This window comes from Maniola jurtina, chromosome 23 (assembly GCF_905333055.1).
Source record: "Maniola jurtina chromosome 23, ilManJurt1.1, whole genome shotgun sequence".
Lineage (NCBI taxonomy): Eukaryota > Metazoa > Arthropoda > Insecta > Lepidoptera > Nymphalidae > Maniola > Maniola jurtina.
The window spans coordinates 6057055-6075689 of record NC_060051.1 but is presented as its reverse complement, the minus strand read 5'-3'; the positions used below and the strand labels follow the sequence as shown (position 1 = coordinate 6075689).

The window sequence follows — 18635 nt, the reverse complement described above, 5'->3', positions numbered from 1 at the left end:
ACGCCTATATTTTGAACATATTATTATCTGTTTCCTACTATTTCCAGATTTATATAATAGGTTCTTAACAGGGCTCTCTTCGTCACTTACTCCATACAATCGTAGTCCCAACTTCATTTGAATATTAAGCAACCAAAGGCCATGAAATTTTGCAGACATATTCTAGAAACTAATATCTATGCCTGTGGTTTTCCAGATTTCTGTTAAAATATTCGGTTTCAAAGTTACGCGGCCTTAAGAATTCACATACAAATCTTTGAGCCCCTGTAATTTTAAAACTACGTATTTTTAGAAAAATCTAAAACACCACAGGCACAGATATTAGTTTCTAGAATATGTCTGCAAAATTTCATGGACTTTGGTTGCTTAATATTCAATTGAAATTGGAACTACAATTGTATGGAGTAAGTGACGCAGAGAACCCTTTTAAGAGATTGTCAAATGCAGGCTTTTCAACAAGAAAAAAAACCCCCGTAAAACCTAAAAACCCCATACGGAACGTAAATAACTTACAAAACCCTACAAACGGCACATCCGTACGGGTATCATCGCAATTTATCTATACACGGAGGTGTTAATTAGGATTTGAACTCACGACTGCCACCATTCGTTCCGTAACTGCCATCAATGAAAAAAGAACTCTATTCTCTTAATAATAAAGATCAAAATGAGTTACAGGTGACAGTGATGTCAGATACGTTAAAGGCTATTAAAGGACAGAAGGTGCTTAAGTCACGGGTTGAAATTGGCATGAGTTTGTGGAACGAAGGGTTAGGAGTTGTGATAATGACCTTGGGGCTTGGAGTAGGTAAAGACTTTTTAAACAATAGGTTAGTATCAGATTATTTTTATTATCGACTAGGCACTAGATGATGCTAGCAACTTCCATAGCCCCGTGGATTTAGATTTTTTGAAAATCACAAAGGATCTCGTCGATTTTTCGTGATAAAAGTTAGTCCTTTTCCAGAATGCAAACTCTCTTAATGGATAGAACGTGAAAAGCTATCAAATAGGCATAATATAATAATTGTATGGAGGTATTGATTCAATGGGTAGGTAGGTAGGTATAGGTCGTGAACAGATAACAGAAAGAAACATAATAATTGTAAGTAGAGATTCAATAGATTACCTACAATTTTAATACTCAATTAAAAATTGAACCAATGGAGAAACTCGACAAAATGACAACCCTAGTTGTAAATAAAGAAGACAACTAACTTCACAACGAAGTACGGAACGCGAATTGTGTTATTTTACTTTCGTTATCTGCATAAGGTATAGCGTTACATCGTTATCAATGCAGTATAACGTTCCCGGGTTGTAGGAACTGCATTTGAGACTCGATTAGAGTCACCTTTCATTGTTTCCAAGGTGGGAATAAGGGCCTGGACCAACACGAAGCGACGCGGAAGTAAGTAGAAATCATGTCTTAAGGTCATAGCAGACACGATGCTTTAAGAATCAGCGATCAGGGTTTTAGTTGCTTTTCGCAAGCTCGTTGCCGCATTTGAATGCTTCACTCCGTACATATACAATCTCCAGTCGCAGCAATCAAGTCGATTTTTGGAAGCTCGATGCCACGTCCTAAAATAGTGATCGAACGCAGAAAATCATCAAAACGCGATGCAGCATCGATGCAGTTGCAAAAATCTCTGATCGCCAATGCTAAAAGTAGGGTGTCATGTGTGTGCTAAGACACTTATTCCTGCAGTTTCTTTGACCGCTGGGCGAGAGCGTGGGAGTTTCTGTTCATGGGCAAGTGCGTGGGTTATACTCTTTCACATAACAGCCCGCGAAACGAAAGGTTGACTTATGGAAGCAACGGCCGAAGCGACCAATCATCCCTCACTTCGACCACTAGCTGGATCAATAAGTCATCTCCTGCGCAACGGCGGGATGTTTTTTTTTTTACGTACAATTTATTTTTTATCCAACAAGTCCTTCTGCCGTCATGCGTTTTGTCTCTCCAAGCCTTCATTGTTGGAGTGTGGGAGTAAAAGACGAAAGTGCGATAGCGTATCGGAGAATTATGGGGACTGTTGAAGATCATTTTGTAAATAATTGGATTTTTTAGAGCGATGCGGCCCTTCATGGACGTCTTGGGCAGTTGAGGCGAAGAAATCACACGCATTGCTCAAGTGCTCATTTTGAACTGCTTGAGCAGTTATCGTCAACTACTTAAGCAACCGCAGTTGCTATGAAGCGAGTAACTGTGCCACACCAGTTGATAGCTCGAGTTGTCAAGTGCAGTCACTTGGTGCTGTCGTAACTGTTCATGTAGCCTCATGAATTACAATCACACTAATCACACAATCACACTAATATTATAAAGGCGAAAGTTTGTATGTGTGTGTGTGTGTGTGTATGTTTGTTACTCCTTCACGCAAAAACTACTGAACGAATTGGACTGAAATTTAGAATGGAGATAGATTATACCCTGGATTAGCACATAGGCTACTTTTTATCCCGGAAAATCAAAGAGTTCCCACGGGATTTCGAAAAACCTAAATCCACGCGGACGAAGTCGCGGGCATCGGCTAGTATACAATAAAACGAACTTCATTAACTTTGCTAGGCAGTCGCAGCTTGAAACGCTCAGTTATGACTCATGAGTCATGACTCATGACTGCTTCATGATTCCCATGTATGACTGCTCCAAGAAGTATCACGTTTATAAATTTAAATAGCTTTTCTGATACTGACCTCTTAAAGTGTTAGCGCCGTACAGCGGATGGTCGTAGGGCACGGGTCGGTAGGCGGGGTGGAGCGCCGCCAGGTAGCTCAGCTCGCTGGTCGCGCCAGCCGCTGCCGCCGCCGCTGCCGCCAATCTGTTGACCAGAAGAGAAAATTATATCACTCTAATATCACACTAATATTAGTTACACCAAAGTTTCTGTATATGTATGTATGTGTGAATATGTAGATATATGTTTTTTACTCTTTCACGTAAAAACTGCTGCATACATTTGGCCGAAATTCAGAATGGCATAGGCTACTTTCTATCCCGGAAAAACATAGAGTTCCCACGGGATTTTTAAAACCTTTATCCACGCGAAGTCGCGGGTATCAGCTAGTTAGGTTATAACAAAGATCTGAGACCTAACCTAAGATTAGCTGAACTGTTTGACGTGAAAATGAAGCCCAGTATCGTAAGCACTATTCCACCAAAATTAAATAACTTAAAACGCCCTAAAAAGAAGCCGATTTTACAGTTTTCATTTTCAAGAATATCAGATATCCAGGTGATAAGGAAGAAATTCGATCCAAAAAAATCCAAAGAATCCAGTCAAAACGCCGTTAAAAACAGTCTTCCATACATGCCTTTGGTGTAAAAGAAGTCGTACAATTGAGGAATCGAAAGAATCCTAAGCATTTCCGACCAATTTACACCAGATTCAGCGATTTGCAATTGGACCCCTAATCGGCAGTTCTCAAATCAAGTTCTCCTAAATTCCATGGACTTATACATAACCATGAGACTTTGAATCAATCGATGACCGTGGAATCTGGCATTCCAATTTCTTCTTCACAACCAATTATACAAGTTTGGTCACAAAGGATCTGACAAGTCATAAAACTCCTGCGACACAAAAGATACCAAAGAAAAAAATGACTGGCCTATTCATAGCATTCAGATCAGTGCGGACCTCAAGGCCTAACAGTTGGGGTCCGGGTGAAAAAGATGGTAAAGTACGAATCGGTTGTAAATTTCGTTGTTCAGTCCAATCTTGGAATCTGGAACATTTATTTCAGTGATGTCCTTTTATTTATTAATATTGGCAGATTGCGTTGTACTTCTGAGAAGAAAAAACTCTACTTGTATTTAATTTCTCCCTTTTATTCCATTTCATGTAACTACCTAGCTCACCCACCCCGGCTTTGCTCGGATGCGGCTTATGAAAGACCTTTCTTATCGGGCTATTAGAGTTATGAAGATAACCTACAAGCAAAATCTCAAATTTCTAATTACAAATGTTTGAGCTGTTACTGGCTGTATTTTGATGTGTCAGTCAGTCATTTAGTTTCAGCTTGGGCTCTTATATAAAGGTTAATCGTAAAATATCACTATCCTGTTGAAAAATTGTCAGAGAGGTTATATCAAATGACCCTTAATACCTATGAGTAAAAAGTGTCCCGTTTTAGAGTTTTGTTTGACAGAAAAAACATGGATTTTCATAGACGCTCCATGGTAACAAGGAGTCATTTGATAGTATTTGACCTCTCCTATAACTTCTTAACGAGATCGTGATTCGCGACATTTTACTCTGTACCTATATGTATAGGTAATGATAATAACAGACCATTTTATTAAGAGAGACAAAGGCTTTAAGATTGGTATTGAAGGGAACCCTAAGAAAGCATCGAAGCGCTCGAAGATAGCCGTGATCTTATACGTCTGGACATTTGATTAGGGCAATAAGCGACGTCTGGGCGACATTTTTGGTGCAAATTAGCGGACAGCAAAGAAAAAGGGAAGGAATTTTGCACATTTATTTTCACATAAGTAAATATTTTTCTTGATTGCGGCGAGGTAGAAAATTTTGGGCTTTAGAATGGTAGAGAAAGGTTAAACAAAAAGTAAGAGATGAATTAAACAAAATGCGGTAATAAAATAGAAGTGTAGGTAATATTACTAAGAAAAAGACCCGCGCTAAGCGCTCGAGTGTGAGTTAACCCTAAAGGCCTATACAAATAATATAATTTGTCTTGTATATTAATCGGTTAAAGATCTGCAGATAGACCAACAATACGAAAACAGTAATGCTTTCCCACGTTTATATAAAAAACCAAATCGAATAAAGCGGCTTAAGCGAACCGCGAATAAAAGCACAATAGACCACGCGCATGCGCAATGCAGCCAGTAATAAAATTATTAAACAAATCAAGCTCATAATGCAAGAAAATTGTCGGGTGGGCTCGGAATAAAGAAATTATCCAACTTACTGGCCAGACGATTGCGCCCCTTGAACAAAGACGTAGCATTGAGAAACGAAAGAAAAAAGAATAAAATATGGCGGCTAACAAATAAAACAAGTGCAAGAACACGCGCGCCTGCGCCCCGCGTAACGTCTTCATGTAGGCTGTCTTTTTCACCCACCAGATTAGACCCTTTTGACTCCACAGGTGTGACAAGGACGAAAATAAGCAAACAGTTTGTCTTATTAGGAAGAAAGTTTAAAAACAGTGCTGGATGTGAAACAAGTTCCACAGATTTCGCGCAGACGACCTGCTTTTGAGTTTGATGTTTTATTTAGGGTCATTCAAAAAGTATAAGTTATTCAACATAATTGAACGCTGACAGGACATTGGAAAATTTAAATTTATTAAGTTATGGTTCCTTAATGTGTAAACCTTAAAGTGTTCATATTTCACTGTGGCCTGTGATTTATTCAGCAGCGTTAATTGAGGCCTTTAGAGAATTAACACCACAGGATTTTAAAAGTAGGGAAAATTGTCTTCGTAGGTATTTATCTCTACCTATCATCATTATCAACCGCCACTTCTTCTAGGTCTTCCACGCCAGGTCTTGCAACATCTGAAACCAGCGACTCCCTGCTAACTATGGACCTTATAAGAAAGCTCAGAATTACTCAGCGGTTGATGGAGAGAGCTTTGTATGAGGTGTCTCTAAGTGATCAAATCAGAAATGAGGGTATTCGTAGAAGAACCAAAAAAATTGGCATACTCGTAGCTTAGCCACTTGCAAAGCTGAAGTGGAAATGGACAGGGCAGGGCATAAAGATCGAAAAATCGATTATAATGTATTTATATTTTATACTATCATAAAATATTTTGTTACCCGTGCAAAGCTCTTAACTCCTGACCTTGTTAAAAAGTAAAATAGAATGTTATGGAATATTTATGGACCACGAAATTAAAAAACAAGTGCGAGTCAGACTCGCGCACTGAGGGTTCCGTACTCGGGTATTTTTTCCAACATTTTGCACGATAAATCAAAAACTATTAAACATACAAATAAATAAAAATCTGTTTTAGGATGTACAGGTAAAGCCCTTTCATATGATACCCCACTTGGTATAGTTATCTTATTTTGAAAATTGAAACACATTTTTTTCTAATGATGTAACCACAAATTCGAGGTTTTTAGATTTATTCCTGTACTTGTGCTATAAGACCTACCTACCTGCCAAATTTCATGATTCTAAGTCAACGGGATTATAGGTTTCTTGACAGACAGACAGACAGACAGGCATCAAAGTGATCCTATAAGGGTTCCGTTTTACCTTTTGAGGTACGGAACCCTAAAAATTGTAAATACATCTGTAAATGAGAGCTGTATAAGGATAATTGGATGTAGCTAGATTAAATAACAAACTAATTAAATAATATTCAAAGGAATCAAAAGAAATTGGTTTTTACAGCGAAAATTATATGTAATAAACAAAGATATCCTCAAGAATCGGACTTGGTGTAATTCACTTTTTTATAATACTATGTGATTACTACTGGTAATACACTTTAATAGCACATCATTAAGAGGGCTGTCTCCGTCACTCGCTTCATACAATCGTAGTTCCAATTTCATTTGAATTTTAAGCAACCAAAGTCCATGAAATGCAGACAAATTCTAGAAACTATAATATCTATGTCTGTGGTTTTACAGATTTCTGTTAAAATATTCGGTTTCAAAGTTACGCGGTCTTAAGAATTTTCATACAAATCTTTGAGCCCCTGTAATTTTAAAACTACATATTTTTAGAAAAATCTAAAACACCATAGAAACAGATATTAGTTTCTAGAATATGTCTGCAAAATTTCATGGACTTTGGTTGCTTAATATTCAAATGAAATTGGAAATACGATTGTATGAAACGAGTGACGGAGAGAGCCCTCTTAATATAAGAATCTATTACCGCTAATAAATGTTATTGAGGATAATTAGGAGCAAGAACATAAAAATCTGTGGTGAAAAATGCTGTAGTTTGTTTTAGGTACAGATGTAACGTTTTTTTTTAATTCTATTACGAGTTACTTACTCTACTACTATCACCTGGTGGTAAATGATGATGCAGATGGAAGCGGGCTTACTTGGAAGAGATGTGGCTTTCAGGGTTCCGTACCTCAAAAGCTAAAACGGAACCCTTATAGGATCACTTTGTTGACTGTCTGTCTGTCGTGTCTGTCAAGAAAACCTATAGGGTACTTCCTGTTAACCTAGAATCATAAAATTTAGCGGGTAAGCACGTCTTATAATGTAGTACACGTAAGGTGGAAAATCCGAAAACTGTGATTTTGTGGTTACTTACTTAACAAAAAAATGTGTTTATGAACAAATAATTTGTATTTTCAATTTTCAAAGTATGATAACTATATCAAGTGGTGTATCAAATGAAAGGGCTTTACCTGTACATTCGGAAACAGATTCTTATTTATTTTTATGCACAATAGTTTTTGATTTATCGTGCAAAATGACGGAAAAAATACCCGAGTACGGAACCCTTGGTACGCGAGTCTGACTCGCACTTGGCCGGTTTTTTACTAAACCCATACCCCTTATTGGTTCCTACACAGCATCGTACCGAAAACTAAATCGCTTCGCGGTACAGTTTTGCCTGTAGAGACAAGTGGGAAATTATGAATTCCCAAATTGCTCCTGCCAAAATCGAACCCGGGACCTTCCACTGATAAGACCACTACACTCACCACTGCACCAGGGAGGTCAATAAATAAATTTTCAACGCAATCCTACAATTTTATGCTCCTAAATGTTCACGCCTCGTTTAAAAATATAATAATATTCAAATATGGCGGATACGACGTCCATTTGTAAGGATTTTCTCAACAAATAATACGCAAGCTCAATTCTCAAGTCCTTATACCACGGACGGAAGATTTATAGGGGTCTCGAAAAGCGGTAAAAATTAAGCTTCTGTCGCCTCTTTAAGTATTACTTTTATTGTTATCAGAATCAAACCATTAGTCTACGTTTAGGTCAGCTTATTAATGAGGAATAAGTTAACTTTCCAAATGGATATTTTTCTAAGCTTCAGTGGCTTCATAGCTTGCATTGTATAATAATTTGTATATTGTACCTAATGGTACCTACATATATTTTGGGTATAATCTTAACAACCTATCTTGTTCTCTATTAATTACCTACAGGAAAAATCAGTCAAGTGCGAGTCGGACTCGCAGAAAGGTTCCGTACAAGGGTTCCGTGCCATTGTACAAAAAATAATACTTTTGAATTTTTGTTAATTTTCATGGAGCAAAGAGCAACCGCCGAGTTTTTTGCTGGTTCTTCTCGGTAGGAACGGCATTCCGAACCAGTGGTAAATTATTTGACGATTCAAAAGCACTTGTAAAAGTTTATTTGACTAAAAATCTATCTATTCTATTCTATTCTATGGCGGCAATTTCGATTTTTTTAGTATTTTTGTAGACAGCGGAGCCTTAATATTAGAATCCCATTGGCAGTTGGCACTTGGAACCCTCCGGGTACGGAACCGTAAATTTTTTTAAACAAAATATCTATACGTCAACTCAAAAACAATAAACGTTCTGTAAGTAGCAAACTAATAGCAGAGAGAACTACTAATAGTGTGGTTCAGCTTAGTTAGCCAGTACTTGTCAGAACTCCGCTCTGTTTATTTTAAAATATAGTATGTGCTCAGCTTAACACGACAGTTTCATATCCCGGCTATACAGGTTGATTTATTTTTAGAGCGAAACATTAAAAAGGATTCTTAAATTATTCTTAATTGCTCTCGCAGTCAATGGCGCGTGCATAGAATATTATGGAAGATAAATTTCCTTTCATAATCACCAAAACTCACCAAACGATTTCTACACCCTATCCAAGGAAAGAAGTTAGTACCTATAGCGCGCTTTCTCTCTCTCTCTGTTACGTAATCCCATACAAATTATAGAGATGAAAATCTAAGTAAGCGCTAACCATCATGAGTCACCAACCAATCACAAACGAAACCATGTTTCCTAATTGAATTTCGAATGTTTTTAAAACATTTTTGAATTGAAATTCGAATGTGGTTGGTGACTCAAAATTTTCTGTTAAATACGCAATTGTTATACATTGTTGTTTTGTTTATTTCACATGGGTGGTAATTAATTTATTCATACCACGGACTTCCACTTAGTGTAACGATTTCCATTTATTAAATTATGTTATTTTACGTTCAAGCTAATTACGAGTAATGGGTACTCTAATCAGGTAAGCCATCCAGATAACAATAAAAAAACAAAGTCGATACGTTTCGCGGCGAATACTCTTAAAATTTCCGAAGCTTCTACAGATGTCCCAACACCTACTCCGTTCCAACTGTCTCCAGAATCACCAACCATTCGACATACTTTTGAAGAAGCCTGCTCTTGGTAGGGAGTGTGAGGGAGTGTCGTACGGGACATTTCTTGGACCTGTGTTGTCCATCACCATTAAATAAAGAGCTTGATGGGCATCTTTGACTAAAGGACAGAAGTGGACTTTCTGATTGAGTAAGTGAACTTTGACGAGATTGTTACTTTATAATGATATTTAGTTGGGAAGTTGGTAAATCTGTTGATGTTTTGAAAGTCTTAATTATTTTGAATTAACAAACAGTTAAAGTGCATCCGTGCACTCGCTTTACATTTATCGAAAATAAATGATTCAATTATTTAAATCCGCCATCGCTGAGTGCTCAAAACAAGCGTGACCTCACCGAAAACGTTTAACTAATGGCCATCGCGGTCCCCCGTTGAGTGGACACGGGATTTTGGATTTTATTTTTATTTTCATTACAGCAAAACGACAGCTCAATTAAAATAAATGAAACCGAATATGAATCATCCTGTGGTGTGAAGTGCTCTTCGGAGAACCCGAGCAGCGGGTGACCGGCTTGTCGATCATAATTCATGCCTTTTCTATAGTTTTACTTGAGCATTATTGGAAAATATCTCCGAGCAAATAAAGCCTCCTGTTGTGTTTTAAAAATAAACGCGAATTGTTGGTGTAGAAAGTTGTTTTCTTTTTATACGTAATAAAAAAAGATTCGAGTGATTTGTATCTTGTACTATACCTTATGGTTGGCACAAGAAATGAGTCGTTTATGATTTACTAGCTGATGCTCGCGACTTCGTCTGCCTGGATTTAGGTAGGAATTAGGATGTCACTCTCTCGACCTGCACATATTTTGGCTTTTTATTCCGAAAATCTACGTTTCACGCGGGATTTTTAAAAACCAAAATCCGAGCACACAGTCGCGCAAATCAAGAATTTTGGGCTATATGCGAAATGCACCATCCGAGAATCTGACCAATCGCGAATTGGACTAAATAAGAATTAGACCAACCCCACCTGAACGAATTTATGGCATACATCACTACCTACCCAACCCGGAGAATGACACTGGCTACTTTTTATTCCGGAAAATCAAAGAGTTTCCACGAGATTTTTAAAACGGACGTAGTCGCGGGCGTCAGTTAATCTATACTAATATTATAAAGAGGAAACCTTTGTATTTTGTATTTTTGTATGTTTGTATTGAATAGGCTCAAAAACTCCTGGACCGATTTCAAAATTTCTTTTACCATTACTTAGAGGGATTCTTCCGAATCCGTATAGGCGTGTGTGGTAGTGTCCACCCGTGCGAAGCCGGGGCGGGTCGCTAGTTTATCATAATATTGATGATGATTATATATTTTTTTACTGTTTGTATATTTACCTACTTATTTATTAGTATCTATTAATTGTAAAGAGATAAAACATTGAATGGCAACGTGGAGTAATCAGGCAGCAGGCAAACCAACCAGAACAAGTTTTCTTACAACTCCATAACCTCTGTACAAAGCGACGGCGACGGTATCATTCTATAAGATTCAGGCTTAGACATGTATGGTAACCATGAGTTTAAAAAGCCCGGTGTCGTATATAATAAAATGTTGGGATGTTTTGTATAGCGGTACTTTATGGGGCTAGAATTAAGTATTTAAAAATATATTTTTATTTATTTTTAACATAATTAATTATTTATTAACGTCACGCTGTACGAAACGCGATCAATGACGTTACAAGACGTAAACGACAAATATTATTCGATTTTTTTACAAAAAAAAAAAAAAATAGAGCGAAGTTAATCCACTTCTACGTAAAAAAATAACAATATTTGTCGGTTATGCCTTGTGACGTCATTGATCGTGTTCCGTACAGCGTGACGTTAATAATAAATTATTTATTTATTTAAACATCTTTATTGTTAACAAAATTACAAAGAGTAAGAATACAGGATACACTTAAAAAAAAACAAAGGGCGACCTTATCACTAAAGTGATCTCTTCCAGCTTATCTTAAGAACTAATATACCTACTAAATTATTAATTATACTAAAAATTTCATTAAATCTAATTTTTATAAAATTATTGTCTTTAATAATGAATTCTAGCCCCATAACATTACATCATTTTATTATTACAGTATAAGACCCCATTTTTTCTGTCCTAGATTATAATATGATGAATGGTGCCCCTAACTGCACGAACATAAAATAATAACAAACAAGAGATCGTTCAGCATCGGCAGCTAACAGCCAATCCTGTGTAGTCAGTACTATACGAACGCAAAATTGACATGTCAGTTCGAAATTTAAAATTTAAATTATGAGACGATTTTATTGATAGTTTTTTAGGGTTCCGTACCTCAAAAGGAAAAACGGAACCCTAATAGGATTACTTTGTTGTCTGTCTGTCTGTCTGTCTGTCTGTCTGTCCATATTGGGAATTTTTTATACTTTAGACTCAGAATAGATTTAAACTTAGAAGAGACACTTTTCATATTATAGAGTACATCAAATAAAAATAACTGAAGAAGGCGGAATGCGATTATAGGTACCTACCTACTTATTAGTGAATCTTCGAACCATTCTGACCTGTTCCGATTGTAATATAGAAGATCTCAAGGATCCCACTAAACGAAAGCGTGGAGAATTAATTGATATGTGTAACAGTTTAATTGGGTCTTATTTTTAGACTGCTGTCATGAATGAATTGCGCTTGTTTATTTTAACTTTTAGTTAGTTTTAGTAACTCAGCAGATATTGTATGATACCTACTCAATTTTCAAAAAGAGAGTTTGAATACCATGCGTGTTTATTTAAATTACTCTGCACCTAGAATCAGGAAGATAGGTATTATAGCACAAATAAAGGAATAAAACCGAAAACCATGAATTTGTGATAGTTAAAAAAAAGTTAATGAACAAATAATATAATTAGTATTTTCAATTTTCAAAGTAAGATAACTATACCAAGTGGGGTAGAAAGAGTAAGTATATTCTAAGACAGATTTTTATTTATTTTTATGCCTAACACTTTTTGATTTATCGTGCAAAATCTCGAAAAAATACCCGAGTACGGAACCCTCGGTGCGTGAGTCTGACGCACTTGACCGGTTTTTTTTTTGAGTTATCAACCGACCTAAATGATGGCCTGCAATTAAGATAGCAAAGGTTAGATCAGTACATATTTGACCTATATCTCAACATTTATCTCAAAACTTTCATTGATAAATAATTTTAATTGAGGCAAAAATTATTCTTGTCATGTTAATTTTACTGAAAACGTTCTAATAGGTAAAACTTTTAGCTAGCCTAATCTAATTTCTGCATAAATCCAGAAAGCTGCTAAAACTGCTGAAAAGGATAACGTACTAAATTTAGATCTGTCTATATTATAAACCAGTCAAGTGCGAGTTGGACTCAAACCCGAAGGGTGCCGTATAGTGGGTGATCCTATAAGGGTTCCTATTTTCTCTGGAGATATACGGAACCCTAAAAATTGACAAATCTAGTGCTATCCTAGTGGTGTATCTTAGAGATTCTGTACCACTACAGAATTAGCGCCTTATCTAAATACTCTCAAGTCTGAGCCGTATGTTTCTGAACAAAGTCCTAGTTCTAGAATCTAGATGAACAATTTCTCCCACAATTTTAAGTGGTTTAATTAATGTTCACTTTCACTGTAATTCGATACAAACCGCAAGCGAGCTCGATAAGTTTAATTGACCGCACTAGATTAATGAGTTAAACTATCTTGAAGATTTTCCAATGGTGCGTTTAAAAGTTTTAAACTGTTATTTTTAACTTGATAACTTGAAATAAGCCCGCGATTTCATCCGCGTGGATATGCTGTGAATGGATTTTTAGGGGTAAAAAGTAGCCTATGTGTTAATCCAAGGTATAATCTATATCCATCTCAAATTTCAGCCAAATCCAGCCAGTAGTTTTTGCGGGAACGTGTAACAAACATACACACACACATACAATCATTCGCCTTTTTAATATTAGTGTGATATGATGTGATTTTTTTAAATTTATTTATTCATGTAAGACAACTAGTGTCTCTTATGCTATGTCTGTGACTCTACCACCGGTTTGGAATGCATATTCTACTGAGAAGAGCCATATAATAATAATGTGATATCGCACATCACAGTGACATTAAAACCTCAAAACACCTGAATTTAGATCTATTTTGACTTGACGCTATACCTAGTGCTCAGTGCTCGAATTCTGTCAACACTATCAAATTCTAAAATCTCATACTAACCCTAGATAACTTATTGAAAGAGCTTACATTATTTATAGGCTGATGTTTTCCTAATCGTAAATATAAGTTGTAATGACAATCATTAATAGTTACACTGCTATTAAAACGTACTAATACACTACTTAGGTACCGGTTAAATCATCGCTGTTACATTAATAAATCATGCGTTTATAGTTACTCCTTCAAGGCAGTATTTTAGGTCCGCAAATTTACCACTTATATATACGAGACCTATTTATTTGGCGGCGTCTTGTTCGACATCACAAATGGCCTGTAGAATAGGTTTAATTGGCCCATAAATTAGATGAAACTCTATTTATATGGTCATAGCACTAACAGCTTTCGCAATAAATGCGATATTATATAGTAATAATGCTCTCCCTATTATCTTTAGTGATTCGATAATGTAAGTGGTACATTTCCTGGTATATTGACACACAAAAGTGAATTACTATCAATCAATGTTGTATGTCGATATCGTTATGTTGCTACAATTCATAATTTTAATACTAGAGAATAATATTTTTAAGTTTATAGGTAATATGTTTTAGTTAATTAAATGATTTTTATCTGTGTCGCTAAATATAAGAAGTACATATTATTTACGTTCGCTTTATAAATAAATAGGCAATAATATTCATACAAATATTTTATTTGATTTGTGATGTGAAGAAGCATAGTAAAGTAATATGCACATATTTTACTGCATTTATGCTAGTTTATAGAATTTACAGATGGCAGCCCTATGTTTAAGAAACTCATCTCTAAAGATTCATATAATAATGCCATGGTGCGGGTAAAATTATCAGCTATAAGATCTTAAAATGGAATTCCTTTAGCATAAACAAATAGAGCCGCAGCTACACCTAGTCATTTTCCTAAGCAGGCCCTAAGCGATAAAGGCCTGCATCTTAGCGTCTAACATCATAATTCACGTGCGGAGTCCGATGACCCCACCGGAAGCGCACCGCGTACACCGGGGCGAGCGCAGGCGCAATCATATAATGCCAGATGATTTATTTGTAAACAGAGATACGTCAACGCGCGAGACCAATATTGTACTGCCCAGTGCAACTACACACGGGCATGACATTGTACAAATGAATATACGTTAAACTCCATTCATATTAATGCTAATTCTAATAATATTATAAATGTGAAAGTATGGATGTTTGGATGTTTGGATGCTTGTTACTCAATCACTCAAAAACTTGGACGGATTTGGCTGAAATTTGGAATGGAGATAAAAAGTATGCATTAATCCAGGTGTATAATCTAATTCTGGATTAACATATAGGCTACTTTTTATCCCGGAAAATCAAAGAGTTCCCGCGGGATTTTGAAAAACGTAAATCCACGCGGACGAAGTCGCGGACATCAGTAACTATGTTATTGAATTCGTAAGTGACATGACCTGAAAAGAATTCTTGCTAATTATACAAAAATTGAGGAATAAAAATAAGGTAATGTACAAGAATGATAATGGATTCCTCTACGAAGAAAACAAAAACAGAGGAAGAAAAACGAATAAGAAAAATTGGAATTCATTCAAAAACTGATTGAAATCACGCAATAGATTACTTACTTCTACTATGTTCTCAATAAGAGAGTAATTTATTTTATTGGAAAACTAATGCAACAAAAACATAAAAAGTCTCATAGACTATATTAGTATTTTAGTGGAGTAGCAAGTAATTTAGTCCAACTTTTAATAAGCTTGTGGACAAAAGTCCCAGCAGAGGTTTCGTGAGATAGCCGATTATAATATAGATAGATAGATAGATAGAACACTTTATTGCACACAAAAACACATGTAAAGAAACACAACACAGAAAGAAGAAAACAGAAAAAACAATTGTGTGCAAAGGCGGGCTTATTGCTCGGAGCAATCTCTACCAGGCAACCTTTGCTGAAAGGAGAAGCTAGTGTTGAATAGTAGATATAATTGTATATATTGATACAACTACCGGATCTTTATTATTACAGTCCATGGTATCTATAATAAAGTCAAATTAAAATATCCGTTCACACATCACGCGCATCCTCCTGCGCGTGCGCCGGACGATTGTTTACAATAGCCGTTTGTTTGTTTTCGCTTCATATGGATTAAAAAGCTTCCTAACACCGTTTTAGGCGTTTATTAGATGTTTTATTTTAAACAGAGCTCCACATCATAGCTTTTTCATCTGCTTCAAAAATGTTGATTAATTCGAATGTTCAGATTTTCTGAACCGTTTTATCTTTTCTATCTGTCATATTTTTACTTTCATATTTTTGGTAGTTGTATAAACATGACTAGGTTTTTTTTTTCTTTTAAGTACAATATTATTTTCTTTTCTCTTTACCTCTTTGTGGTTTTCATCGATGTTTAATGATTTGCTTGATATGGATAAGAGCTAAATTAAAAATACATATTCACAAGCCCTTAATTTTGTTGAAACTAAAGTAGTTCTTTCTTTTTATAAATACTACTTTGAGTATATCCCATATGCAGTATCATAAGTATCCTATTACGTACTTCTGTGCCCCATAAAAAAGATGAGCATCAAAAAATATGGCCCATCTTATTAATGAAAAACATAAAACAGCAAGACGTGAAATCGTAAATTTTATATCAACTATATTACAACAAATTTCGACACGTGTCCACATGGAGTCATAAATCTATTATTTTTAGTGCTTCTCTCTACAACCGCAGTGTTTTTATGGACAATTTTAATTTTGTAGATTTGTTAGTGTCATAAAACTTTGATTATAAGGAAGGGAATTGTGAAACTGACACCTACAAACGTGGAATACAACGCCATAACTATTATGGGTTCAACAAAAATTTTGGGTACAGTTGAAGATGTTTATTATGCTATAATTCTAATATTTGACCACAAACTCGTAAAAACTCGGATTGAATCGTTTTCTTCGACTCCATGTTGAGAATAAACTGCATTTTTTAAGGAATGTTAAAAAAAATCTTATGATTATGAGATATCTTGGTGAAATCATAAATCTAACTGTCCTTTTTATTACAGAGTCTGAATTTCAGTACCACAGATATTTCATACGAGCAGCTCCATTGAAATAATCAACAAAATTAAGGGCTTGTGAATATGTATTTTTAATTTAGCTCTTATCCATATCAAGCAAATCATTAAACATCGATGAAAACCACAAAGAGGTAAAGAGAAAAGAAAATAATATTGTACTTAAAAGAAAAATGTTACAGACAATTTGATTAAAGAAATATTGCTACGAGCAAATAATATTAATTATATTCACATAAGAATGAATGTTATAAAGTAATTACTAGAAAATGGATCATAGCAGACGTAATAGCTGATAGCATCATGACGTAAGTGGTCGTTAAAGTGGTGAAAAGAAATATCAGCTAAGTATAGTAGGACTAAGTTAACCTCCATTGATTACAAAAACATGTCATATTATTCTGTACTCCTTGGAAAAAGATGGGGAAAAGTCTATGGATAATGATAATCATGTTTTTCTACTCCAACCGCTGATTCCAACGATTCTAACAAAAGCTAAAGATTAATTAGATAAAGATAGATATTAAGTGAAAGCTATAAAATTCTTTCAAAATGTAGGTAAGTATCTTTAGTATGACAGATTAGATGTAAAGAGCTTGCCTGAGTGAAAAGATAGATATGTATAAGAAATCAAAGTCTATAAAACACATCCTGTAAAGTGCTTCCTGTCAAATCTATCTTCACTTAGATTCGATGAAAAGTGCATTCACCGCAAGATGTTAATAGTTTCCATATTAGGGATGTAACGAAGTTATTTTGCTGGAATCGATGTCAAACATTTTGTTTGATACAACTATTTTCGACTAAACCGAAATTGATCGACAATAGAGCAAAAAACTAATGTTAAAACATATTTTTGATAATATTCAGTCAAGTAATTGCAATGCTCAAAAAATCTGTGAAATTGTAGGATAACTTAATGAAAATGTAAGTAACTTAAGGAAAATGTAAACAGAAGCTGCAATCAGCTTCTGTTTACATTTTCACGTTAGAGTCTTTAAGAGTTTATTTTTTAAATAAGTAGATATTTTAAAACAATTTGACCTAATAAACAGTAAGTTTTGTATGCATTGAATAAATCATTGTTAACCAAGCTATAAAATAGAAATCTTAATTTAAGTATTTTGAATTTTAACATGTTTAATACAAACTTGTCTCTCTGTTTGTTTATCAGTTCAGTACCAATTTGCAATTGATTTAAAATTAACTTTCAATACATACAGACTACATTGCAATACTAACTGATTTTCCTGTTTATTTATTAGTCACACTAATATACTAAAGGCGAAAGTTTGTGTGTATGTGTGTGTGTGTATGTTTGTTACTCCTTCACGGAAAAAATACTCGACAGATTTGGCTGAAATTTGGAGTGGAGATAGATAATACCCTGGATTAGCACATAAGCTACTTTTTATCCCGGAAAATCAAAGAGTTCTTACGGGATTTTGAAAAACCTAAATCCACGCGGACGAAGTCGCGGGCGTCACTTAGTTACACATATGGATACTTCAAGTACTTTGTCACTTAATTTTGAAACCTGTAGTGGTGTAGTCGGAGGTATATAAACTCGGAGCTTGCGAAGTCGAACATGCAACTCAGCCACATCACTACCGCATATTGATAGTTTCGCCCTTGTCCTGTCAACGCACATATTAACCTCTCTTGTCCTCACAACGGACTCTGTATGCAAATGTAATTTTAGATTGAAACAGCTCGCCACTTTCTACGACGATGACGTCATGCCAACGATGAATTATTGAGTAACATTTTGTTCCTTTTGTTTACTGTGTAACAATGGACCTATTCATTAGGTACCTAATAATTTGTATTTGAGCATGAGACAACTATACGGAAGTATCTCTTACTAGCTGATACCCGCGACTTCGTTCGCGTGGATGTAGTAGCCTATGTGCTAATCCAGGGTATAATCTATCTCCATTCTAAATTTCAGCCCAATCCGTCCAGTAGTTTTTGCGTGAAGGAGTAACAAACATACACACACACACACACACACACACACACACACACACACATACAC

The 18635-nt window shown here is 35.5% G+C and overlaps 1 protein-coding gene across 2 annotated transcripts in view; it reads right to left on the bottom strand.

The window, feature by feature from the left end:
- LOC123877245 (transcriptional activator cubitus interruptus) overlaps positions 1-18635 on the bottom strand; it is a 156979-nt gene that overhangs the window by 41889 nt on the left and 96455 nt on the right. For both annotated transcript variants that reach the window (XM_045923798.1, XM_045923799.1), the window contains one exon: positions 2704-2828. In XM_045923798.1, coding sequence (XP_045779754.1) covers positions 2704-2828 — 125 coding nt within the window. The remainder of the gene's footprint in view (positions 1-2703; positions 2829-18635) is intronic.